Raw genomic sequence first — 26789 nt, forward strand, 5'->3', positions numbered from 1 at the left:
TGTCTTCAAAAGAGGATGATACAGTCAAACAGAAGAAAAAAAATGTAATTGTGGTTACCAAGAGCTAAGAGTTAATGTTTATGAGTTATTGTTAAAGGTTATAAACTTTCAGTTACAAGATAACTTAAGAGTTCAGTTGATGAATATAGTTAACAATGTACTTTACCTGAATTTTCTAAGATAGTAAAAATTGCTTCATAACACCAAAACCAAATTACTGTATCACATTTTAATTGAACTGATAATTGTTTTGTGGTGTATATACTCTACAGAATCTTATACATCTTAAATAGATTTTAAGACTGGAAAGTCATTAAGTGCAAATAATAAAAAATCTCATATATTGAAAATGCAAAATAATTGGTTAAAACAAATTTATAAAACTATCAAGAAGCCAAGTTTCTGCTAGTATATAAGATGTTAAGACAAAGAAACAACCTCCATATTCTATACACACACTTTCCCAAGTGTGAACCACTTCATGTTTATTGAATGCTGATGACTAATGTAAATAATTACTTTCCAACATTTCTTACTTTCACAAAATCCTCCACTGTAGGAAGACAAAGCACTGAGCAGAAATACAATTTTCCACATTGTGTATCAATAGTTTCTCTCACATACTTCTAAAAAGCCCATGAAACAGTGAAGGCTTTCCAATTTCTGACATTGTGCAGCTTCAAAGTGGGCTCATGTGAATTTGATTTTGAGCATTCTGATGACTTCCCATACTCTTTAAATTCATGAGGCATCTTTGCAACATGAGTTCTTTCACAACTTTAAAGCCAACTAGTATATAAATAATCACTTTACAAATGCCTTACACTGATAAGCTTTCTTGCCACTGTGAATCTGAATGCACTTTTAAAGCAACAGAACTTCCTAAAGCAGTCTCTTCATTCCTTCCAACCAAAGAATTTATCTCAAGGGTTTTTAGATGAGAACTACTGAAAGCTATTCCATAACTTTTACATTTATAGGCTTTCTCCCCACTGTGAATTCTTACATGTTTACTTAGATGTGAGTAAACAGCAAAAGCTTTCCCACACTCCTTACATTCATAGGGCTTCTCTCCAGTGTGAGTTCGCATGTGAATATGAAGGTAGGAGGAACATGTAAATGCCTTCCCACACACATTACACTCAAAGGGCTTCTCTCCAGTATGAATTCTCAGATGTGCAATAAGATATGAAGAAGAAGCAAAGGCCTTTCCACATTGGTCACATTCATATGGTTTCTCTCCTGTGTGACTTCTTATATGTTCAAGGAGGCCTGAAGATGTAGTAAAGGCTTTCCCACATTCTTTACAAGTATAGGGCTTCTCCCCAGTGTGAGTTCGTATATGTTTTGTGAGACCAGAACGCACAGTAAATGCTTTCCCACATTCCTCACACTTATGGGGTTTCTCTCCTGTGTGAATTCTTACATGTTTACTTAGATGTGAAGAAACAGTAAAGGCCTTTCCACATTCCTTACATATATAAGGTTTCTCTCCAGTGTGAGTCCGTATGTGATTATGAAGGTAGGAAGTACATGCAAATGCTTTTCCACAAACATTGCATTCAAAGGGATTTTCTCCAGTGTGTGTTCGTAAATGTTTAGTAAGACTTGTACGCTCAGTGAAGGCTCTGCCACATTCCTTACATACATAGGGCTTCTCTCCAGTGTGAGTCCGCATGTGAATTCGAAGATAAGAGGAACATGTAAACGCTTTCCCACATACTTTACACTCAAAGGGCTTCTCTCCAGTGTGTGTTCTCAAATGTGTAATAAGAGTTGAGGAAGAAGCGAAAGCTTTCCCGCAATGATCACATTCAAAGGGTCTCTCCCCCATGTGACTTTTCATATGTTTAATAAGGCCTGAGGTTGAAGTGAAGGCTTTCCCACATTCCTTACATATATAAGGCTTCTCTCCAGTATGTTTTGGTAAATGTTTACTAAGGCCAGAGCGCCCTGTGAAGGCTTTGCCACAGTCCTTACATTTATAGGGCTTTATTCCAGTGTGAACTCGAAAGTGATCATTAAGACATGAGGAATTTCTAAAGCATTTTCCACAAACCTTACATTCAAAGGGCTTCTCTTCAGTGTGAGTTTTTAAGTGCTGAGTTAGTGGGTAACACCTAGAAAAAGCTTTCCCACATTCCTTACATTGATAAGGTTTCTCCCCAGTGTGGGTACGCATATGAATATTAAGGTTGGCAGAATATTTAAAACTTTTCCCACATTCATTACATTCATAGGATTTTTTTCCAGTGCATGTTTGACCCACAGCTGGGTTAAAAGCATCACCACACCGTACCCATTTAAAGAGTTGGTCTTCACTGTGAGTTCTCCCAGATGCCTGAAGGTATGACTGACTATCCAAGGCTTGCTGAAATTCACTAGATTTGAGGAATTTGACTTGTACGCATCTTGTCTGGTAAGCATCACTTGCAGCCAGACCGATGTCTTTTTCATACTGGCTTAATTCAGGACCTTTGTCTGCAGAAGAGGTTTCCTCATGCCGATTAGGGATGGCTTGTCCATACTGAACACAATCATAAATGTTTCCTCTGTTTTGAATACCTTTGTGTGCCAGACTACATGAAGGTTCTTTGAAGTTGTCTTCATGTGGCTTAAAGTCACACAGCTCCTTTCCATTGTGGCTATTTGACTGTTGATTAAAAGAAAATAATAATATATTAAACTTTTTTCAAATTTATTAGTATACTTCACTCATCTAAAGTCATGAACATGATGAGAATGAAAGTTTTTCCCATTTTAATTACATGTATTTTATTCAATGTGAATGAAAAAATCCTATTACAAGAATCTTACGCCTTCTGCTCTCATTCTGAAAGGCTCCCTGTGTTTTCATGAAATTGTTTTAAAAGCCCAATATCTATAACTATAGGTAGGAATACAAGCTTATGAGAACTCAAGTTTCAAACTAGAATTAGAACATCTTTCTAGACTCTATGGAAGTAAGCTTTTTCTCTCTAATACCTCTTTATTTGGAAGGATTTTAATGAAATTTACATGAAATACCTAGTCTATTTTAATGAAGAAAATATGAAATATCTCTTGTGACTCTTACCAGTTGTATCTCATTTGATATTTTTAACTGAAAAATATCCTGCTGAAACATTGTCCCTCTGGTGTTAAGTCGCATAGCCCATTCTGAAGTTAAACAACAACAAAAACCATGTAAGTGCTTCCACAGAGAAATAAACATTAATAATTATACATTTCATTTGAATTTGTATTCATATTAAACACGTTAAAAACAAAGCTATGTTATGTTAGCAACTTGGCTAGGTCTAGGATTTTACAGGCTGGGATATAGGTCTGTGTCAAAACAAAAGAGGCCCTAAGAGCTAGAGAGATGGCTCAGAGGCTAAGACCACTTGCTGTTCTTGTTTAAAAATAAATAAATAAAACACCCAGATTCAGTCCCCAGCACCCACATCAGACACCTCACAACTACTTCTGACTTCATTCCAGGGGACCGGACACCCACTTCTGACCACCACAGGCACCTGTACACACAAGGCACACATGAACTCACACAGGCCCATATGCATCACATAAAACAATATTTAAAGAGGCCCTGGATCCTATAGTCAATAATAATGATGATAATGATAAAAACATAAACATAAAATATAATTACAAAGAGAATAGGCAGTCAAAATTTAGAAATGAATGATTTACTCTGAAAGTTAAATGCACTGGTAAACAGAGATAGTATTATTAAGGGAGGAAAGAAAGGTTTGGACTATTGAGATAGTAAAATAATTCTAAGTAAAGTAATGGCGTTTGGAAACATCTCCTAAAACTTTCAAGTCCAATGGCCTCAGCCTCCTGACTCAAGTTTTCACTTCTTGGTAATATACCCTAGTGGTAGAGCACTTGCTTAGCTTGCCATGCCATCCACAGAATTGGGGTGGGTTGGGGTGTCCCTACTATATTCCAAATAGACTGAACTCCCAAACGTTTACCTTGGTGAACTCCTCTCTCAACTACTCTAAACTCTTCTGCCTCCAAACAAGAGCTTGAGCTAGGTTTGATGAGCTGACATTCTATACATGATGATGCATTCATGAAAGCAGATCAAGCAAGAAAGGGAATACCTTTCTATGACTTACAAACTACAGTTTCAGAAACAGCAATGAAATACTGCTGAAGACTCCAACAAGTAAATACCCCTTTTATAGTCAATAGGTACTGTTTTCTTTCCCTTAAATCCTAAAGTGATGGTTACAAGGACAAGACAAAACACTAATACTGAGACAGCTCACCAAGTGAAAACATGACACTAAGCATGACCACCTGATTTACCTGTCTGGGACACAGTGGAAAAAAAGAACTAACTCCCACAAATTGACTACTGACTTTTAGATGTGTGCTGTGACAAACAAAAAAATAAATGTAAACAGAACATTTTTAAGCACTAATATTAATCAAATAGAAAAGAAAGTGAAAGAAAAAAATTTTTGAGACAGGTTTCTCCACTGTGTGTAGACCCAGACTGGCTTTGAACTCACAGAGATATACCTGTCTCTACTTCCTGGAATGCTAGGATGAAAGGCATGTGTCACCACATCCACAAGATCTTTGTTATTATGAAGAAAAAAATTACACTAGTATTAAATATTTCAGTGCATCAGAATCATATGGAGGAACTGTTAAAACAGAGATGATCAAGGCACCAAACTAAATGTTTCTGATTCAGTTGGTGAAAAGTAGTCTGAAAATGTACTTTTAGTAGAGCAGAACAGCAACACTGGTGATTTTAGGACTGTCTTAAAAAGCACCACATTAAAACACAGTAGAGCAGAGTAGTCCCAGCTGTTCTGGAGCTCGCCATGTAGACCAGGCTGAATTCAAATACAGAGATCCTCTTGCCTCTGCCTCCCTAATACTAGGATTAAAGCATGTGCCACCATGCCTGGCCTTTTTTTTTATTGTCTAGCCCTCTGTTATTTTCTGCCCTTAGAGCTGCCATCACAATCCTAAAACACAGAAAACTCATAGGTTCGTGATGACTCAGCAGGTAAAGGTGCTTGATGCCAAACCTGACAACCTAGGTTCCATCTCCACAACTCACGTGATAGGAGGAGATGACTCCCAAAAGTTGTCCTCTGAACTCCACTTGTGGACTCTCTCTCTCTCTCACACACACACACACACACACACACACACACACACACACACACACACCATAAAATTAAAAAATAAAATTAGAAAAATATACAAATATTTTTGTTCTGTGAGCATCTACAGGGAATGAGGGGAACCTCACCTAATGTGGCCAGGTTCTGGTAGTTCTCCAGCATCACCTCTCTGTAAAGGTTCCTTTGTTTTGTGTCCAATAAAGTCCATTCCTCCTGGGTGAAGTCTATAGCCACATCCTCAAAGGTCACTGACTCCTACAATCACACACACTTGGATTTGAGCCAACTAACATCTCCATCTAAGGTCACAGGAGATTGAGGATGGAAACTCAGTGTTACAAAGAGCTGGGAGTTCTCCAGCAGTCTGTGCCAGAGTTCAGTGGATAGATGTAGGCACTTTTAATATCCATCTCACTACTATTAATTTTCACTTTCACATCTTTTAAAGACAGGGTTGGCCAGGTTGGCTGACCCTAAACTATTTTCTCACCTTTACTTATCCAGTGCTGGGATTAAAGACATATATACCACTAATCTAGTGCCTAGACTCCATCCTTACATCTTTCTTGAAACATCCCATTATCTCACCCACAGCCAGACCAGATATTCTTTCTCATTTATTTCCTTCTATTTAAACATGCTAAACACACTGTACACACTTGATAAATGGTGATAGGTGAATAACGTCTTTCAGAAAGGAGAACATTCATCCCCTTTATCAACTATCAGAACACAATAAATCAGAAATGTACACGATCAGGGTCATGAAGGTGAAGATTAATTATAAATTACTGAAATACTGGAATGATTTCACAGTAATCCTAAACTAATATAAAAGTCTACTTTTCTCATTGATATGATAAAATATATGACAAGAAGCAACTTCAGGGAGAAAGGATTTATTCTGGCTTACAGTTTCAGAGGATATAGTAATGAAGAAATACAACTAATCACTCAGTCCTCGAATACAGTTTTATTTCGCTCCAGAAACTCTGGAGAAAAATGTCTGCCTACATGGAAATGTATCAGCCTTATGGGTGTAATGGCAGGATACACTTTAGTCACACCTGATAACAACTTGTCAGGCAGTCAGACACCATCCTGTCCATCTCTGTCCTTTCATTATAAAAGTAGCATGGGTCCCTAGAAAATGGACCTAGTGGGGAAAAAAGAAACCAGAGTTATCCATAATTCTCACATTTACAAACATGGATGTCATCCTATCCCAATTCAAAATTCCCATATAATCCAACAGAGGAAATCAATATCTCAATCTCTCTCTCTCTCTCTCTCTCTCTCTCTCTCTCTCTCTCTCTCCCTCTCCCTCTCCCTCTCCCTCTCCCTCCTCCTCTCCCTCTCCCTCTCTCTCTCACACACACACACACACACTCACTCACTCACTCACTCACACACATACACACAAAACTCATCTCATCTCATCTTATTGCTTCTCATCTCACATGCATACAGAACTACCACACAGTGTCAGAACAGCCAACCTCAGAAAAAAGTAATGGTGAGCCACACTGCCCATGAGGACAAGTATATCAGCCTTTTTACAGGTAAAGAACAATAAGCCCTAGAAACAGGACCTATTAACTGCACATGGTAAAGGAACTCATGAGTGAAATCAAGTAGCACCCATAACCAAAAGACACATATCAGCAAGCTGGCTTATAAAACAGACAACTTCAGCAACTCTTGCCAATTTCAGCCACCTATATTAGCTATTTTTCTTATTGATATGATAAAAAATACCCAACAAGAAACAACTTTGGAGACTGGAGAGATGGCTCAATTATTAAGAGTACTTGTTGCTATTACAGGAGGACCTATGTTCAGTTCCTAGCACCTACACAGTAATTCACAACCATCTATAACTCCAGTTCCAGAAGATCTAATACTCTTTATGACCTCCACATGTCATAAATGTGGTCCACAGACACACATGGAGGCAATCACATAAAAAAATAAAATGAATAAATCTTTTTAAAAAAATAAAAAAGAGCCGGGCAGTGGTGGCACACACCTGTAATCCCAGCACTTGGGAGGCAGAGGCAAGTAGATCTCTGTGAGCTTGAGGCCAGCCTGGTCTACAAAGCGAGTTCCAGGACAGCCTCCAAAGCTACAGAGAAACCCTGTCTTGAAATAAAGCCAATAAATAAATGAATGAATGAATGAATGAATGAATGAATGAATAAATGAATAAATAAATAAATAAATAAATAAATAAATAAATAGAAATAAAGAAGAAGCAACTCAACAGAGAGTTTATTTTGGCTTATAGTACAAGAGGATATAATCCTGGAAATATCCTGGAACACTATCTTCCAGAATTTGAAGGACATGATTAGGTAGTTTATACACACAAGTGTATGTACACACAAGTGGTGATCTTCTGCTCTCTACAGGGGAGCACATGGCAGCAGGAGTGGGAGGCTGGCTGGTTACACTACATCAGCAGTCAGCAAAGAGAAAGAATAGGAAGTAGGTCTAGGCTACAAAACCTCAAGGCCCATCTAACACTGAGCCACTTCCTCCAGTAACGCTCTACCTCCTGAAAGTTCTACAACCTTTCCAAACAACACTACATGCTGAAAACCAAGGATGCCTGTAAATCATTGGGCTAATTTCATATTCAAACCACAGAAGAATCCCTGAGATGCAGAATGACTATTCCAAGCCCAGAGCACCAACACCTATTCCATCTGTACAAGGAGCACACAATGCATGAGCAAGACTTACCATGAGACAAATTGATGGCTTCCATCCTGAAAGGATGATGGTGAAATACACTGGAACACTTTCTTCCAGAATTTGAAGGACACGTCTAGGCAGTTTACATATATAAGAGGCCCAGTGATGATCTTTCCTCTTTCTACTTCGTTACTTGCATTCTTGAAGACACAGATCATCAGCAAATCTTACCTATCAATAATAAAGTATCATAATTAGTTCTCTCTCTTTCTGATGGTGATATGAGTGAAAGCCACTAAAAACGGTAACACATCAGCTGGAGAGATGGCTGAGCAGTTAAGAGCACTTGCTGATCTTCTAAAGGATCTGAGTACAGTTTTCAGCACCCATGTTGGGCTGATCACAAACATCTATAACTTCAGCTCCAGGTGAGCAGGCACTCTCTTCTGCCTCTGTGGGTACCTTCATATACATGGAATACATTCACAAAGACATTCATAGACAAAAATTAAAATTAAAATTTTAAAATTAACTATCCTAAGACTTCAAGGGCTCCTATCATTAGTAACACTGATGAGATTGTCATTCTGTATGATGTGAATATGTGTTGCTCTAATTGGTTGATAAATAAAGCTGTTTGGCCAATGGTAAGGCAGAATAAGGTTAGGTGGGGCATTCTAACTAGAGAGAGAGGAAGGAGAAAGAGAGCTGAGGAGATGCTGCTAGTTGCCACCAGGAAAAGCAAGATGTAAAATACCAGTAAGCCACAGCCATGTGGCTAATTATAGATTTATAGAAGTGGGTTCATTTAAGATGTAAGAGCTAGTTAGCAAGAAGCGTAAACCATTAGGCCATATAATTTAAAAATAATATAAGCCTCTCTGTGTTTATTTGGGTCTGAGCAGCTGCGGACCAGGCAGAACACAGGAAAACTTCCAGCTGCATTTATGTTCAAAAACCTAGATTCAGAGGGCTGGGGAGATGGTTCAGTGATTACAGTGCTGTTGCTCTTGCAGAGGACCTGGGTTCAGTTCCCAGCAATCACATAGTGGCTCACAACCATCCATAACTCTAGTTAGCTTCTTTGGACCTCCACAGGCACCACAAATGGAACACACATATACAAGCAAAACACTCATACACATAAAATAAATAAACAAATTAAAAAGAAACAAAAGCATCTAGATTTAGGACCAGTAAGGTCAAGTAAAAGTGCTTACTGCTAGACAAGGCAGCCTGAGTGCAATCTCTGGGACCCATATGGTAGACAGAGAAAAATCAACTCTTGAAAGTTGTCCTCTTACCTCCACACTCATGCTGGGACATGAGTCCTTCCCCCATCCAGTAACACATACTAAATCAATAAATGCGTCATAAAACAAACAAGACTCAGAAAGAAAAAAAAAAAAAAAAACAGAATTGTTCCAATCATCTACTTAAGAGATGAACTAAAGCTTTAGCCACTTTGACCCTAAATTCTGATGTGGTAAATGGCACTCCTCAGTGGGATTACAATATAGAAGACAATAAAAATTAACAACTGACTTACTTTTGCTGCAAAAGATTAAAACCAGGACATCTTATGGGGTTGTTTGTTTGTTTTGTTAGTTTGAACCATGTCTCCTACAGTCCAGGCTGGCTTCATACTAAATATGCAGTTGAGACTGACCTTGAAGCCCTAAGCATCCTGTCAGTACTTCCCAAGTACTGGAATTATATACATCTACCACCATCATGGCCAACTTCAGCATAGACTTACCAAAAAAAGTCTGACTAGGGAGCTGCCAAGATGGCTCAGTGAGTAAAATGCTTGCTGCACAACCTGGCAATCTGAACTTGATTCCTACAATGCACATGAAGGTTGAAGGAGAGAAACAACTACAAAATTTTCCTCCATCCTCTCCATGTTTACACCATCACACACACACACACACACACACACACACACACACACACACATCATACAAATAATAAAAACTGATGAATACATTGCTTGGAAAAAGACACTTAAGAGCTGGAAAACTGGTTCAACCATTAAGAGATACTGTTCTCTTTTTTTTTTAAAGATTTATTTATTTATTACATATACAGTGTTCTGCCTGCACATATCCCATAAGACAGAAGAAGGCACCAGATCTCATTACAGATGGTTGTGAGCCACCATGTGATTGCTGGGAATTGAACTCAGGACCTCTGGAAGAGCAGCCAGTGCTCTTAACCTCTGAGCCATCTCTCCAACCCCGATATACTGTTCTTACAAAAGACCCAAGTTTGGTTCCCTGAACTCATGTCAGGAGGACCACAACCACCTGTAACTCCAGTTCCAAAGTATCCAACACTCTCTTCTCAGGACCTGCCCTCACATGAACAAACCACCATGAAGACACACATGATACACAAAAATTTAAAAGAAACATCAGACTATATCTGAAGAACTAATAAAGCCAAACACAGTCCCTATCTACAAACACTGAGATACATGTTTTGAGCTCTATGGTTTTGCTCCTAGCAGAGGGCAGAAACCACCCAGAGGGTATGCTGGCTAGTTTTGTGTCAACTCGACAAGGAGGGAACCTTAATGAAGAAGTCTCCATAAGATGGGGTTCTAGGCAGGCCTTGTCTTAGGGTTTCTATTACTGTGAAGAGACACCATGAGCACAGCAACTCTTATAAATGAAAACATCCAATTCAGTGGCTTACAGTTTCATCATGGCAAGACATGGCAGCATGCTGTTGGAAATGGTGCTAAAGAAGCTGAGAGTTTACATCTTGATCCAAAGGCAACAGGAAGTGAACTGTCTCCCTGGGTGTAGCTTGAACAGAGGAGACCTCAAAGCCCATACCCACAGTCACACACTTCCTCCAACAAGGCCATACCTACTCCAACAAGGCCAAACCTCCTAATAATGCCACTCCCTTTGGGGGCCATTTTCTTTCAAACCACCACATTTTACTCCCTGGCCCCTAAAGACTTGTAGCCATATCATAATGCAAAACTGCATTCAGTCTAACTTCAAACTATAGTCCATCACAGTCTCAAACTTATATAAAAGACTAAAGTTCAAAGTCTCTTCTGAAATTCATGTAATCTCTTAACTATAACTCCCTGTAAAATTCCAATCAAAAAGCAGATCACCAAAATCCATCCCTGGTGCATGAGTGGGCTTTCTGGAGCCCACTACCTAGGATGGGACACCTAGGGCTTAGACTTGCCTCTACTGGATGCGCCTCCCCATGGGAGGCCTTGCCTTCTTATGGGAGGGAGAAGGGGAGGTAGGGGGTAGGAAGAGGGAAGAGGGGGATCTTTGGTGTGTAAAATGAATGAAAAAATTTTCTTAATAAAATTTTTTTAAAAAGCAGGTTACATATTTCTAATATATAATGACACAGAATATACATTACTATTCCATGTGGTGATATATTGTACGTCCTAATAAATTTGCATGTGGATCAGAAGACAGCCACTAGATTAGACATAGAGGTCAGGCAGTGGTGGCACATACCCTTAATCCTATCACTCTGGATCTCTATGAGTTCAAGGCCACATGTGGTGATATATTGTACGTCCTAATAAATTTGCATGTGGATCAGAAGACAGCCACTAGATTAGACATAGAGGTCAGGCAGTGGTGGCACATACCCTTAATCCTATCACTCTGGATCTCTATGAGTTCAAGGCCACATTGGAAACAGAGCCAGGCAGTGGTGACACACACCTTTAATCCCAGTACTAGGAAGCACACATGCTTCTAATTCCAGGAAGTGATGTCTGGACAGAGAAAGGCATATAAGGTGTGAGGAAACAGGAATTCACTCTCTTTAGACTGAGGGTTTTGTAGAGATAAGATCTAGTGGCTGGCTCTTCTGTTTCTTGTATCTTCCAGCTTTCACACTGATATCCGGCTCTGGGTTTTTTACTATAAGACCTTTTAAGATTAGTGTTACAATTCCAAAATGAAGGAAAGTGGGCATAGTGAAGAAATACTGGACCAAAGCAAGTCTGAAACCCAGCAGTGAAAACTCTGCAGCTCTATATCTGATGTCAAAGGACTTAGATGGCTCTTCCCTTCCAGCCTTGCTGACTGCAGCTTACTTCTCTCTCTCTTTGGCTGGCTCCACATCCTGTCTGAAGCTTTCCTTGGCAGGTATCCCAAAACTCTGGCATCTCCAACATCTTGGGGTCTCCAAGGCAACCCAGGCTTCAACTTCACAGCTCATGCAATGGCCTCTTTGGGCATCTGTTCAGGGTCACACCTGACACATTTCTAGCCTCAGTGGCTTTCCTTAATCTCTCCTTGAGTCTAAAGCTAGAACCACATGGCTGAAGTTGCCAGGTTCTGCTGCCTGCTGGGGCTGGAACATGGCCCTCTTGTTCAATTACATCTTCACTAGCTTTTTGTTTTCATAGATACCTTCACTGCCTAAGCCTGGCTGTCCTGAAACTGGATCTGTAGACCACACTGGCCTCAAACTCAGAGATCTGCCTGCCTCTGCCTTCCAAGTGCTGAGATTTAAAGGTGTGCACCACCACACCCAGCCCTAAGCTTTTCTTTAATTCCTTTAACACAAATTGGAAACTTAGCTGGGTGGGATCTTACCCAGAGGTCACCACTTCCTCTATTCCATTTCTTAATTTGTTTATCTTCTTGATTATAGGACTTAGCTCCATTCCACTTTCTGGTGCTCCTTTTATCCTCAAATTGTACATTTTGTAATTTTCTTTGCTCAGCTTGTTCCTTTCATTATAAATCTGTATAAGAGTGACCACTAACAACCACACAACAGACACTAGGCTGTTGTAAGATTTCTTCTGCCAACAGAATTAATCCAAAACTCTTTACTTTAGCCTCTAGCAAATTTTTTGGACAAGGGCAAAAGGCAGCCACATTCTTCACCAAAATATCACAAGAACGATCATTAGGCCACATATTAATATTCTTCTCCTCTGAAACCTCTTGAGCCAGGCCCCCACAGTTTAAATAACTCCTAGTACTGCTGTGGGATGTTCTGTATGTTAAATGTGTTGCTCTGATTGGTTAACAAATAAAACACTGATTGACCAATAGGCAGGAAGTATAGGTGGGACAAGGGGAGAGGAGAATTCTGGGAAGTGGAAGGCTGAGTCAGAGAGACGCTGCCAGCCGCCACCATAAGTGAGATGTAAGGGACTGGTAAGCCACGAGCCATGTGGCAACTTATAGACTAATAGAAATGGGTTGATTTAAGAAATAAGAACTAGATAACAAGAAGCCTGCTGCGGCCATACAGTTTTTAAGCAATATAAGTCTCTGTATGTTTACTTGGTTGGGTCTGAGAGGCTGCGGGACTGATGGGTGAGAGAGATTTGACCTGACTGTGGGCCAGACAGGACCAGAAAAACTCTAGCTACATAGCCCCATTGTCTTCCAGGCTCCCACTAGTATGGCCCACTAAGGAGCACTTAAAGCATTCCACATCTTTCCTAACCCAAACTCCCAAAGTCCATATTACTCCAAACAAAAATATGGTCAGGCCTATCACAACAATACCCCAGTCCCTGATATCAACTTCTGTCTTAGGTAGGATTTCTACTGCTGTGAAGAAATACCATGATCATAGCAACTCTAACAAAGGAAAACATTTAATTGGGTGGCTTACAGTTTCAGAAGTTTAGTCCATTATCATCATGGTAAGACATTATAGCATGCAGTTGGACATGATGCTGAAGAAGGAGCTGAGAGTTTACCTCTTGATCCAAAGGCAACAGGAAGTGAACTGTCTCACTGGGCGTAGCTTGAGCATAGGAGACCTCAAAGCCCACCCCAACATGACACACTTTCTCTAACCAGACCACATCCACTCCAAAAAGGCCACGTCCCCTAATAATGCCAATCCCTTTGGGGGACATTTTCTTTCAAACTACCACAGGTAGGGTGGGGTTTTTTTGTTTTTAATTAAGTGACTGATGTGAGAAGGTCCAGCCTATTGTGGGTAGTGCCATTCCAGGGCTTGTAGTCTAGTGTATTTTAAGAAACTGAGTAGGCCATTAAGAGCAAACCAGTAAGCTGAACTTCATGGCCTCTGCATCAGCTCAATGATAAACTGTGATATAGAAGTGTAAGTGAAATAAGCCCTTTCTTCTCCAAATTGCTTTTGGTAATCATAGTGTTTCATCACAGCAAGAGAAACCCTAAGACAGAGGATGAACACCAACTTATCTTTTGCCCAACATGTGGCTATTTGGTGCTGTTTTCAAATACATAAGCTTATTATTGGTAACTCCAGATATGGGTTTTTCACGTACAATTCGAGGCAAGATCCAATCAGCTCTCTTTATAAGATCAATTCTATTGCTTTTAGGATATTTGCTGTTAATTTCTCCCAAAAAATTACTGCAAGCTCTTTGCCAAGGTTCACTTTCTGTCCATAATTTTTCAATGTCCTCTTTAGTTAAAGGTACAACAATTGCTGCTGGGTCTATTCCTGCTAATTGACAAAGTCTCAATTTTCCTTTCAAAATTAAGTCAGAGATTTTTTCCACATAAGTTTTTAATTTTTTATTTGGTTTATTTGGTAAAAATATCCATTCCAATATAATATCTTCTCTCTGCATTAATATTCCTGTAGGAGAATGCCTAGAAGGTAAAATAACCAAAATGCAATCCAGCTTTGAATCAATACGATCCACGTGTCCTTCATATACTTTCTTTTCTACCAAGGCTAATTCTTTCTCAGCTTCAGGTGATAATTCTCTTGGACTATTTAAGTCCTTGTCACCTTCTAAGGCTTTGAACAAATTATTCAGTTCATCATTTTTTACCCCAACAATAGTATGTAGATGAGAAATGTCTCCAAATAATCTTTGAAAGTCATTAAGAGTCTGTAGTCGATCTCTCCTAATTTGCACCTTTTGAGGTCTAATTTTTTATAGCTCTATTTTATATCCTAAATAATTAATAGAATCTCCTCTTTGTATCTATTCAGGAGCAATTTGTCCCCAGCAAGACAATATTTTCTTTACTTCTTCAAAAATTCTCTCTAAAGTATCTGCATTTGAGTCAGCTACTAAAATATCATCCATATAATGATAAATTATAGATTTAGGAAATTTTTTATGTATCACTTCCAAGGGCTGTTGTACAAAATACTGGCACAGGGTTGGACTAGTCAACATTCCCTGTGGGAGGACTCTCCACTGAAATCTTTTAACCAGTTGAGAATTATTGTAAGTAGGCACTGTGAAAGCAAATCTTTCTCTGTCTTTTTCTTGTAAAGGTATTGAAAAGAAACAATCTTTTAAATCAATAACTATGAGAGGCCATCCTTTAGGTAACAGAGTAGGCAAAGGAATTCCAGATTGTAGAGAGCCCAATGGATGAATTACTTTGATGATTGCTCTAAGGTCTGTTACCATTCTCCATTTACCATATTTCTTCTGGTAGATTCTTCAATATGCTGAGTATTCAATATTCTTCTACCAGCTCTTCTAAAGCCTGGAGTTTCTCTGTTGTTAAAGGCCATTGATGAACCCATAGAGGCTTGTCTGTTAACCATTTTAAAGGTAGAGCTGTTGGTGTCTTTGGAAGATCATCAGTTTTTGTGCCCTGTTTTTGTATAATATGGATGGCTGGTGACCACTCATTAGAATAATACCTTCTAATATTTCTCTCAGAAACGTGCTAGTTTATGATTTATTTCTGAGGTTGGAGGGATATTAATCTGAGTATTCCATTGTTGTAACAGGTCTCAACCCCACAGGTTCATAGCTATGTTAGTTAGCCACATATGGTTTTAATCTGCCTCTCTGTCCTTCTGGCCTATACATTCGAGCCATCTTGCACTCTGTTTCACTTGAGATAATGTTCCAGTTCCTAACAGTTGAACATTTACCTCCTGAAGAGGCCAAGATGGATGCCAAAATTCTGGTTCAATTATGGTCACATCAGCACCTGTGTCTACCAGACCAGACAACAAAACACCATTTATTTTTATTGTTAATTTTGGTCTTTGTTCATTTATAGAAGTTTGCCAAAAAATTTTCTTAATGGTTTCTCCTGAATTTTCTGTCCTCTCTGTCTCAGTTGTTCCATTACTCTGAGTATCCTGGTTTATTCCAATAGGCATTTGGTTATTTAACTGCTCTGAGTAGGGGTCTCCTCTACGATTGCAGGAAAGGTCTGAACTGGATTCACTGTAGGGGCCTGCCTGAGGCCCCTCTGGGAGTTTCCAGAAGACTGAGGCCAAGTATCACCTTGTCTGTCTCTTGTTGATCTACATTCATTGGTCCAGTGTCTTCCCTTACCACACCTTCTACATACTCCTGAAGGAAGGGGCATTCTGTTGCCATTGTTCCTTGAAGAAACATTGTTTCTAGAAGTGCCCTGTTTACAGTCCCTTTTCAAATGTTCTTGTTTTCCATATCCAAAACATCTGACATTCCTCAAACCTCTTGAAATTGCTTCTCCTACCCACATATTATCATGATCATGAGCCTCAACATTAACCTGTCTCTAATCCAATCTTCCAAGAGTGCAGATCTTGCCTTTAACGGCGTGATTATTCTCTTGCATGCTGCATTTGCATTCTCAAAAGCCAAAGATTCAATTATTATCTGGCTAGCTTCTGAATTTGGGACCATTCTCTTTACTGCTGAAGTCAATCTTTGTAAGAAATCTGTGAAAGATTCTTTTAGGCCCTGTATAACCTTTGTAAATGACTCAGTTTTCTTTCCTGGTTCCTCAACTCTGTCCCATGCATTCAAGGCTGCCATTCGACATAGAATTAGAGTTTGAATATCATATAAACATTGTGTTTGTACTGCAGCATATTGGCCTTCTCCAACAAGCTGATCCTGGAAGACTTGTATACCTTTATCCCTACATTGTTTTGCTATGTTTTTAGCAATTTTGCTATGTTTTTAGGAATTTAACATTTGCTTTACATATGGGGAATGCATGCTATAAGATATTATTGCTTCCATAAACATTCGTAAGTCTAACATTTCAACTGGAGTCCAAATATTTTGTGTATTCACTTGACCAGGTTGCTGTTGTATGGTTACCGGATAAATTAAGGATGATTGTGTGAAAATAGGCTTTCTTTCTGTAACCTTATAATCCAGTCCTGAAACAACTTCACTGTTAATTTCTTCTGTCTGAATCTGAATTTCTCTATAATTCATTTTAACAGGTTTAACAAGTTTTTCTAAAATTTTTATCCTGGCACTTAAATTGACTATCTTTCTAAATAGTAAAATAAGGATAAGAAGAATAATAATATACATAATTTGATCAACATTAATCTTCTCATATAGTTGTTCCATTGTCAGACTGCCTAAAATTCCAAACAAAGCCCAATTTTCTTCCAATGTACACATAAAACCCATTTTTTTAAATGTGGGAAAAAAAATATCTTTTAAATAGTTTCCTTTAAAATATCTGATATAATTGACTTACCAATTTTGCGTAGAACAGTAGAAATCTGAGGGAATTTCCAAACAGCTACCTAGCGTCCTAGGTAGGAATCCAGAGAAAGAGAGAGAGAGAGAGAGAGAGAGAGCGAGCGAAAGCAAGAAAGCGTATCCACATTCTAGCTAAAAGCTTGAATCCAACCACTTCAATGTTCCCGCTTGAGCGGAGTCGAGCCTGGGCTCTGGCTTCCTTAAGCTCCGACCGACCACATGCGCTGGTGTTTCAGCCAAAAGCAGCCTATCTGCAGTTGCGTGTAGCTACTGCAATTAGCGGTAGCTCCTGCAGGCCTGAGTTGTTTGTAGCACCAGCTTTTTAAGCAAGTAACTCCAGGTGCAGCAGTAACTGCTTGTAGCTAAGTAGGTTGGGCCTGAGTCCTAAACTGAGCTAGGCCCGATTTAGGCCCGAGCTTGGCCCAAGCTTGGCCCAAACTAGGGAGCCAGACCCGCCCAGGTGGGAAGCCGGACCCACTACCAAGCCAAGAGGTTTTTTTAATGAATTCTTGCCCCACGTTGGGCGCCAAATGTAGATGTAACCATCTTGTTAAATAAGAAACACAGAGCCAGTTGCAGAGCTAAAAACCAAGAGGTCAGAGGAAAAGCTGAGAGCCTTACCCTTCACTGCTTCTGCTGTCTTTACTCTCCGCCAGAGAGCTACTTCTGTGTGTCCTGTCTTTTTTATAGACTTTCTGTTCTGTTTTCTCATTGGTTGTAAACCCAGCCACATGACCTCCTCGTCACTGCCTGTCTGTACAGACCTCCAGGTCTTAAAGGTGTATGTCTGCCATGCTGGCTGTATCCTTGAACACACAGAGATCTACCTAGCTCTGCCTCCCAAGTGCTGGGATTAAAGGCGTCCACCACCACAACCCAGCTTCTGCTCTGGCTTGCTCTGACCCCAAGGCAACTTTATTAACATACAAATAAAATCACATTTCAATACAAATAAAATATCACTATAGTTCTCACAGCCAAACACCACAGCCTCTAGGTTTTGGGTCCAGGAGCTCAACCCTGGACTCAAAACCACCACCCATTAGAGTCCCAGTTTCAGGCCAGCAGGCGGGTCACCTGCAGACAAGTCAGACTACCACCATCCCCCACCAGACCCTGTAACCCTCAAGCCCCACCCCTCCCAAACTCACCCACCTTCCAAGACTGCAGCTGCTCCCTGAGTCAAGAGTCAGCCAGTGCTGACTGGACTAAGTGCTGCTCCCTGAGACACAGAGTCCATCAGCACTGACTGGACCAAGAGCCCCAATTAGACCAAGAGCTACCACTGGACCAAGAGTAATGACTGAACCAAGAGAAGTTCCCTCAGACAAAGACACCGCTTGCACCCAGTGGAGGAAGAGTTGATAGGACACCAGTGCAAAAATACAGTCAACAGCATAAAGACCAATATGGCTCCATCAGAACCTAGTGGTTCTACATCAGTAAGGCCTGAACATCCCAATGCAGAAGAAATCAACCTTAAAAATGATTTTAAGAAGATGAAAGAGGCCTTTAAAGGGGAAATGAAAAACTTCCTAAAAGAAATCCAGGAAAAAACAAACAAAAAATTGGAAGAAATCAATAAATCCCCTAAAGAAAGCCAAGAAAATCATGAAAAAGCAATTAAACAGGTGAAGGAAACAGTTCAAGATTTGAAAACTGAAATAGAATAAAGAAGACACAAACTGAGGGAATGCGGGAAAGGGAAAATCTGATTAAACAAACAGAAACTACAGGTGCAAACATAGCCAACAGAATACAAGAAATGGAAGAGAGAATCTCTGGCAATAAAGATACAATAGACAATATAGATTCATCAGTCAAAGAAAGAACTAAAGCCAACAAAGTCATAACAAAAAACATCCAGGAAATTTGGGACACCATAAAAAGACCAAACCTAAGAATAATAGGGATAGAAGAAGGAGAATACCAGCTCAAAAGCACAGAAAACATATTCAACAAAATCATAGAAGAAAACTTTCCCAACCTAAAGAAGAAAATGCCTATAAAGATACAAAAATCTTACAAAACACCAAATAGACTGGATCCAAAAAAAAACAGTCCCCTCACCATGTAATAACCAAACTACTAAACATTAAGAAAAACTACTAAGACCTGCAAAGGAAAAAGGCCAAGTAACATGTCAAGGCAGACCCATCAGAAGAAATGGAGACTCTAAAAGCAAGAAGGTCCTGGACAGACGTCACACAGATACTAAGAGACCATGTATGCCAACCCAGAATACTATACCAAGCAAAACTCTCAATCAAATACACATAGTAAACACAATATTCCATGATAAAACCAGATTTAAACAATACCTATCCACAAATCTAGCCCTACAGAAAGCACTAGAAGGAAAAATCCAATCTAAGGAAATTAGACACACCCATGAAAACTCAGGAAATAGAATATCCCACACCAACAAACACCAAAAAGGGAAACACAACACTACCACCAAAAAATAACAGAAATTAACAATCATTGGTCATTAATATCCATCAATATCAATGGTCTCAACTCACCTATAAAAAGACACAGACTAACAGAATGGATAAGAAAACAGGATCCATTCTTCTGCTGCATATAAGAAACACATCTCAACTTCAAAGACAGACACTACCTCAGAGTAAAAGCTAGAAAAAGACTTTCCAATCAAATGAAAGCAAGATGATCGAAAGAGATCAGGAAGAACATTACATATTTATCACAAGGAAAATCCACCAAGATGAAGTCTCAATTCTGAACATTTATGCTCCAAATACAAGGGCACCCACATTTGTAAAAGAAACATTACTAAAGCTTAAATCACACATCAAACCCTTACAATAGTAGTGGGAGACTTTAACACCCAACTCTCACCAATGGATAGGTCTGCCAGACAGAAACTTAACAGAAAAATAAGGGAACTAACTGACATTAACTCAAATGGACTTAGTAGATATCTACAGCATATTCTACCCTAACACAAAAGAATATACCTTCTTCTCAGTACCCCCTGGAACCTTCTCTAAAATTGACCACTTGCTCAGTCACAAAGCAAATCTCAACAGATACAAAAAAAATTGTAACAATCTCCTGTATTTTATCAGACCACGATAGCTTAAAGTTAGATTTCAACAACAACAAAAATTATAGAAAGCCTACAATCTCATGAAAACTGAATAACACCTAACTGAATCACCAGTAGGTCAAGGAAGAAATTAAAGAATTCAATGAAAATGAGTGTACAACATACCCAAACTTAGGAAATACTATGAAAGCAGTACTAAGAGGAAAATTCATAGCACTCACACTAATGACTTAACAACACACCTGAAAGCTCTAGATCAAAAAGAAGCAAACTCACCCAGGAGGAACAGAAGCCAGGAAATAATCAAATTGAGGGCTGAAATCAATAAAATAGAAACAAAGAGAAAAATACAAAGAATCAATGAAACAAAGAGTTGATGCTTTGAAAAAAATCAACTAAACAAGCCCTTACCCAAATTACCAAAAGGTAGAGAGAGAGCATCCAAATTAACAAAATCAGATATGAAAAGGGAGACATAACAACAGACAATAAGAAAATTCAAAGAACATCAGGTCATACTTCAAAAACCTGTACTCCACAAAATTGGAAAATCTGAAAGAAATGGACAATTTTCTGGATAGGTACAACATATCAAAGTTAAATCATGGCCAGATAAACTATTTAAATAGACCAATAACCCCTAAGGAAATAGAAACAGCCATTAAAAGCCTCCCAACAAATAAAAGCACAAGAGACAGTTTCCACACAGAATTCTACCAGATTTTCAAAGAGGAGCTAGCACCGATACTCTTCAAATTGTTCCACACAATAGAAACAGAAGGAACATTACCAAATTCTTTTTATGATGCTACAGTTACCCTGAAACCCAAAGCACATGAAGATGCAACAAAGAAAGAGAATTACAAACCAATTACCCTCGTGAACATTGATGCAAAAATACTCAATAAAATATTGGCAAACCAAATCCAAGAACTCATCAAAAAAATTATCTAACATGACCAAGTAGGCATCATCCCAGGGATGCAAGGATGGTTCAACATATAAAAATCTGTCGATGTAATAAACCATATAAACAAACTGAAAGAAAAAAACCATATGATCATCTCATTAGATGCTGAAAAGGCCTTAGACAAAATCCAACACCCCTTCATAATAAAGATTCTAGAGAGATCAGGAATATAAGGAAAATACCTAAACATAATAAAGGCAATTTACAGCAAGCTGACAGCCAACATCAAACTAAATGGAGAGAAACTCAAAGTGACTCCACTAAAATCAGGAAAAAGACAAAGCTGTCCACTGTCCCCATATTTATTGAAAATAGTACTTGAAGTTCTAGCTAGAGCAGTAAGAGAACAAAACAAAATCAAGGGGATACAAACTGGAAAGGAAGAAGTCAAACTTTTACTATTTGCAGATGATATGATACTATACATAAGTGACCCCAAAAATTCTACCAGGGAACTCCTACAGCTGATAAACTCCTTCAGTAATGTGGCAGTATATAAAATTAACTCAAACAAAAATCAGTAGCCCTCCTATATACAAGTGATAAAGAGAAACATCACCCTTTACAATAGCCACAAATAATATGAAATACCGTGAGGAAACTCTAGCTAAGCAAGTGAAAGACCTGTATGACAAGAACTTTAAATCTTTGAAGAAAGAAATCGAAGAAGATATCAGAAAATGGAAAGATCTCCCATGCTTATGGTTAAGTAGGATTAACATAGTAAAAATGGCAGTCTTACCAAAAGCAATCTACAACTTCAATTCAATCCCCATCAAAATCCCAACACAATTCTTCACAGATTTGGAAAGAACAATACTCAACTTCATATGGAAAAACAAAAAATCCAGGATAGCTAATAGAATCCTGTTTAATAAAGCAACCTCTGGAGGCATCATGATCCCTGACCTCAAGCTCTACTATAGCGCTAGAGTAATAAAAACAGCTTGGTACTGGCATAAAAACTAACATGTGAACCAACAGAATCAAATTGAAGACTCTAACATTAATCCACACACCTATGAACACCTGAGTTTTGACAAAGAAGCCAAAACTGTATAATGGAAAAAAGAAAGTATATTCAACAAATGGTGCTGGCTTAACTAGAGGTCAACATGTAGAAGATTGCAAATAGATCCATATCTGTCACCATGCACAAAACTCAATTACTGGGCTCTAATCAATTTTGTAGTGTTCCAACATGTTCTGTGCCTATTTCAATAGCCTCTCACCTGGAGACTGCTTCCATCTCCAAAGGGAAATAATACATGTTTTCTAGGCTACCTAATAGAGCTGTCTTCAAGCACTACTGATGCAAGCAAGAGCTCAATGAGACCCACCTTCTTCAGGAACACAAGCATAACATTGCACTGGAGAGCTAATGACCTAAAAGAAAGGGCCTCAGAGGACTTGAGAAACTGGACTCTACATACTGATGAGAAAACCTGCCATAAAAGGAAGCCAACAGTGATGAGAACATCTGCAGTCAGGAGCCAAGAGAAACCTGACAAGGTCAACACATGTTAAAAAATAAAATAAAATAATAAAATAAAAAGAAAGTCTGCAGGCATGTCTTGGCCCTGAGTCTCCACTTCCGCAGCAAAGGGCAGTGTGCTTCTGTTGAGATTGGTCTCCTTCCTTTTATTTACATATTGCCTATGTCAATCCTGACATAAAAATACCAGTTTTCTCCAAGGAGACTCAGGCGACACTCTGAAAAAGATAGCCCCAATACCTACCAGTATTTTGGGAGGAAGGAGGAGGTCACTGTCGCCTACTTCCTTCCCTCTCATCATGACTAACGCTGACATCTAGTATTTTGGATTAAACTATCATTCTTTTCTTCACTTGACAAAGACAGGAAAAATATTGCCCCTTACTTTGAGTCCTCATCAATTTTCAGTTACATATTTATTTCCTTGGTTAATATTAAGCTTCTCCAATTGTTACAAGCTCCCTAAGAACAACTATAAGCTGAATTTTGCTGCTTTGCCATACCAACTATTCATGTATCTAGGAAATGAACAAAACATTTAAATGGGTCAAGAAGAGGCTAGGGATGTACATCAGTGGTACAGGAATTGCCTCATATGTGCAAGGCTAAGAATTCAATCCCTTGTACTACAAAATAAATAAACATAGTTATCACAATACATAACTTTCTGAAGAATGAGTGACAGTTTCAAAACAATACAACAGAATAACTATAACCATTGCTCTAAGCACCAAGAAACTTAAAGACATAATCACTTTCAATGCTATAAACCCTCAAAGGGAGCTACAGATGGTTCTTTCAAAGGAGCCATCCGTAACTCTAGCTCCCTCCTCTGGGGTCCCTCTTCTGGCCTCTTCGGGTACCCACACACACTTGCACATTCAAGCACACAGACAAAAACATAAATAATATATCTTGGGGGAGAAAAACCACCTTTGATGAGGTATTAGCACCAAGAACAACCAAAAGCATATTTTTGAACATGTGGAGAACGTTTTTCCACAAAGGCCATATGTTAATAACATTTTAATATCTTTATTTTTTAGATTTATGTGTTTTATGTGTGTTTTGGCTGCATGTATGTCTGTGTACCACATGTGTATCCAATGCTCAAAGAGGTCAGAAGAGGAGATTAGATCACCTAGGACCGGAGTTATTGATGACTGTGAGCTACCATATGGTTACTAGGAATAGAACCTGAGTCCTCTGAAAGAGCAGCAAAGGCTCTTAACCCTTGAGCCATCTGCCCAGTCCCTAATTTTCTTATTTCATGATGCATTACCAGACACTTGAACTCAATTACCAAGCCTGCAACTGTCAAACTATTTCCTTTGAAACAACTGAAAATTGGAGTTTAAAAAAAAAAAAAAGCCATACTTACATTAACGATTCTATAAGGCTAATTAGAACTTAATGGTTGTTGCATATCCATAGCAAAAAGTTATCTGGGATTATGTTTAGTCTTCCAGACTAATATGGTTTAATAACCATCTAATGCCCACCTCTGTATCTGACCTAACATCCTTTCAACTGTCAGGTAAAAACTTTGTTCTGTGTTCTTAGCAGGACACTAGCCTCCACCAGCCCAATGGGTAGCAACCTGTTATGGCCTGGCTATAACCCAGCTTTACCTGGTGTTTCCACCAAGGTTTTGAAATTGCCTTGATATATGACTTTTGGTCTAGAATTATAAAACGTTCACATTGCCAGGTGTTGTCACCTATGCCTTTAATTCTACCACTCCGAAGACAGAGCCAGGCCAAATTCTGTTCCAGGCCATTCTGGTCTACTTTGGGAGTTCCAGGCCAGCCAGGACTACACAGTGTCACTCTCGCTGTGTAGCCTGGCTGGCAGAAAAATAAAGAAAAAGAAATCATGTAACCACTTCCACACTGGAACACATTACTTGGGGCAACAAATGTTCTTGGGTCATGGTCATTATTTGGTTCAGAATAAACTCTTATTATCTTTGAGGTGAGAGTTTGTTTGTTTTTTTGTTTTTTGGGTTTTTTGTTTGGTTGTTGGCATCAACACACCTCACCCAAACACTATTTTTTGCAACAACAACAAAAAAAAAAAAACCAATCCCAATACTTTAATAGCCTCCCCCGTTTCATCCTGCGGGCCCTGTTCTGAACCCCTGTGGGCAGGACCTAAGACGTTCAGATGGACAGAATGACTGGATCCTGGTTTTCATTCAGTACATACGCGTTGGCGTGCACACTGACAACTAAGAAAGCAGCTTTCCTACCCAAATGTTACTGAGTTTTGGAAACAAGTAAAGGACGAAGAGGACGCCGTGTTTCTGACGATGCATCTGTCTGTAAATACAGGGTGGCAACCTCTCTCCATGGCTTTCAGCTCGCACTCACCTGAACGTGCCGGATCCGCCAGCTCCTGAGGACGCCAGACGCAGAACTAAGCGCGCAGCGGAGATCCTGGCGGGCGCCCGCGGTCCGCAAGGCCGAGGACCAAGCCCGCCTCCCCCAGGCCGCCCACCGGCGCCGCCGCTGCCGAGCAAATCTACGAACCCCCGCCGGAAGAGACGGAAGGCAACGCCAACAGCGCTTCCGCTTCCGCCTTGGGGCTGCAGGGCGGCTTCCGGCTCCTACTCAAGCGGTTTGAAAGACTTTCAGGGGAAGAAATTCGTTTCTTGGCTTCCCCGCGTCTCACCCAGGTTGACGGGCGAAGAGACCGCGAAGGGCGGCTAAGGTCACTTCCGCTTTCCGCTCCAATCTCCTCCGGCTTCCGGTGCTTCAGTTACGCCCCTTCGGGCAGGGAAATGAGTTTCTTGCCCCAAGTCCATGAAGAGTCCTTAGAGTCTGGGCTGACGTGACCGCAGAGCCTTGTTAGGCGACAGGCCTGTCAGAGCGCATGTCACACGCCCTTGCTCTTCCTACCGGTTCGAGTCCGGGTCCCAGTGCACCCACGTAAGTATTCAGGTGCTTGTGTCTCCAGCGACCCGAGTTCCACCCCTGGAGAACCGACGCCCGCAAGCAGTCCTCTGCCCCTCACACGTGCACCCACACGCTCACACACATCATACAAAATAATAATAACTGAAAGAAAGGGGGGCGTAGAGCCCCACACCTTTAACTCCAGCTCTCGAGTTGAGTCCAGCCTGGTCGAAAAGAAAAGAAAAGCTAATTTAAAGGAGCGGGGAGCACTCCTGAGGAATCTGCTCCAAGTGCACTGGGCCAAGAGCCTTATGATAGTACCTGCCTCTCCTAAGTATGTGAGGGCTGCTCTTGAGTGGGCTCCATTTGTTATATAAAGCCCAGTGAAGAAGTCTTTTTCTGACAACTGGATTCTTTGATAAGTTTAATATTGGTGTGTCTGGATACACAAAACAGTAGTTTAGCTTGAACTGTTTGGGGGGGGGGGGGGGTGCCCCGGGCAGGGAGATCAGGATCTGTTCCTGGTGCATGAGCGGGCTTTTTGGAGCCCAGTGCCTATGGTGGGACACCTTGCACAGCCTTGGTGCAGGGGGGAGGGGCTTGAACCTGCCTCAACTGAGTGTGACTCCCCATGGGATACCAAGGCAAAGAGATGGGAATGGGAGGTGGGGTGGGGGGAAAGGCTGGGGGGTGGGCAGAAGAAGGAGGGGAGATCTGTGGCTGGCATGTAAAATGAGTAGAAAATGTCTTAATAATAATATTCAACAACAAAATATTGGTGCAGTATTGGTAACTTGGGAGGAGAGGGGGCAGCCCTAGCTACCACCAGTGTAATGCAAGAAAATCCACGTATGCAGCAAGGGCTTAGGAAAACTTCTTATATATCTGAGGGCTAGACTTTTTCTATCTGAGGGGTAAATAATAAGGAAACACATGCTTTCTGATAACTTACTCTTTTACTTCTACTTAAGAAATCCTCTCTCAGTGTTGGGGATTTAGCTCAGTGGTAGAGCACTTGCCTAGCAAGTGCAAGGCCCTGGGTTCAATCCTCAGCTCAAAAAA

The 26789-nt window shown here is 40.0% G+C and overlaps 1 protein-coding gene across 5 annotated transcripts; it reads right to left on the minus strand.

Moving 5' to 3' along the window:
- LOC118587702 (zinc finger protein 345-like) lies at positions 1-25520 on the minus strand. 5 transcript variants are annotated; one of them, XM_036193705.1, is made up of 6 exons: positions 25203-25520; positions 7902-8084; positions 6224-6312; positions 5285-5411; positions 3077-3159; positions 1-2653 (listed from the first exon to the last, which is right to left on the minus strand). In XM_036193705.1, exons 2-6 carry the CDS (start codon positions 7924-7926, stop codon positions 821-823), a joined length of 2157 nt encoding a protein of 718 aa, XP_036049598.1. In that variant the 5' UTR covers positions 7927-8084; positions 25203-25520; the 3' UTR covers positions 1-820. The 5 variants fall into 5 exon arrangements, with proteins under 5 accessions (XP_036049598.1, XP_036049600.1, XP_036049599.1 ...); XM_036193707.1 differs by lacking the exons at positions 5285-5411; positions 6224-6312; XM_036193706.1 differs by lacking the exons at positions 7902-8084; positions 25203-25520 and having other exon boundaries at positions 6222-6263.
- Positions 25521-26789: the final 1269 nt, after the last annotated feature.

Source organism: Onychomys torridus, chromosome 7 (genome assembly GCF_903995425.1).
Source record: "Onychomys torridus chromosome 7, mOncTor1.1, whole genome shotgun sequence".
Classification (NCBI taxonomy): Eukaryota; Metazoa; Chordata; class Mammalia; order Rodentia; family Cricetidae; genus Onychomys; species Onychomys torridus.

Excerpts from the sequence above, each read along its gene's own strand:
- LOC118587702 (XM_036193705.1), bottom strand. The coding sequence starts at position 7,926 with ATGGAAGCCATCAATTTGTCTCATG. Across the intron at positions 5,412-6,223 it reads GCCTGACAAGTTGTTATCAG|GAGTCAGTGACCTTTGAGGA; the intron begins GTGTGACTAAAG and ends GTGTGATTGTAG. Across the intron at positions 3,160-5,284 it reads CCAGAACCTGGCCACATTAG|AATGGGCTATGCGACTTAAC; the intron begins GTGAGGTTCCCC and ends GTTTAACTTCAG.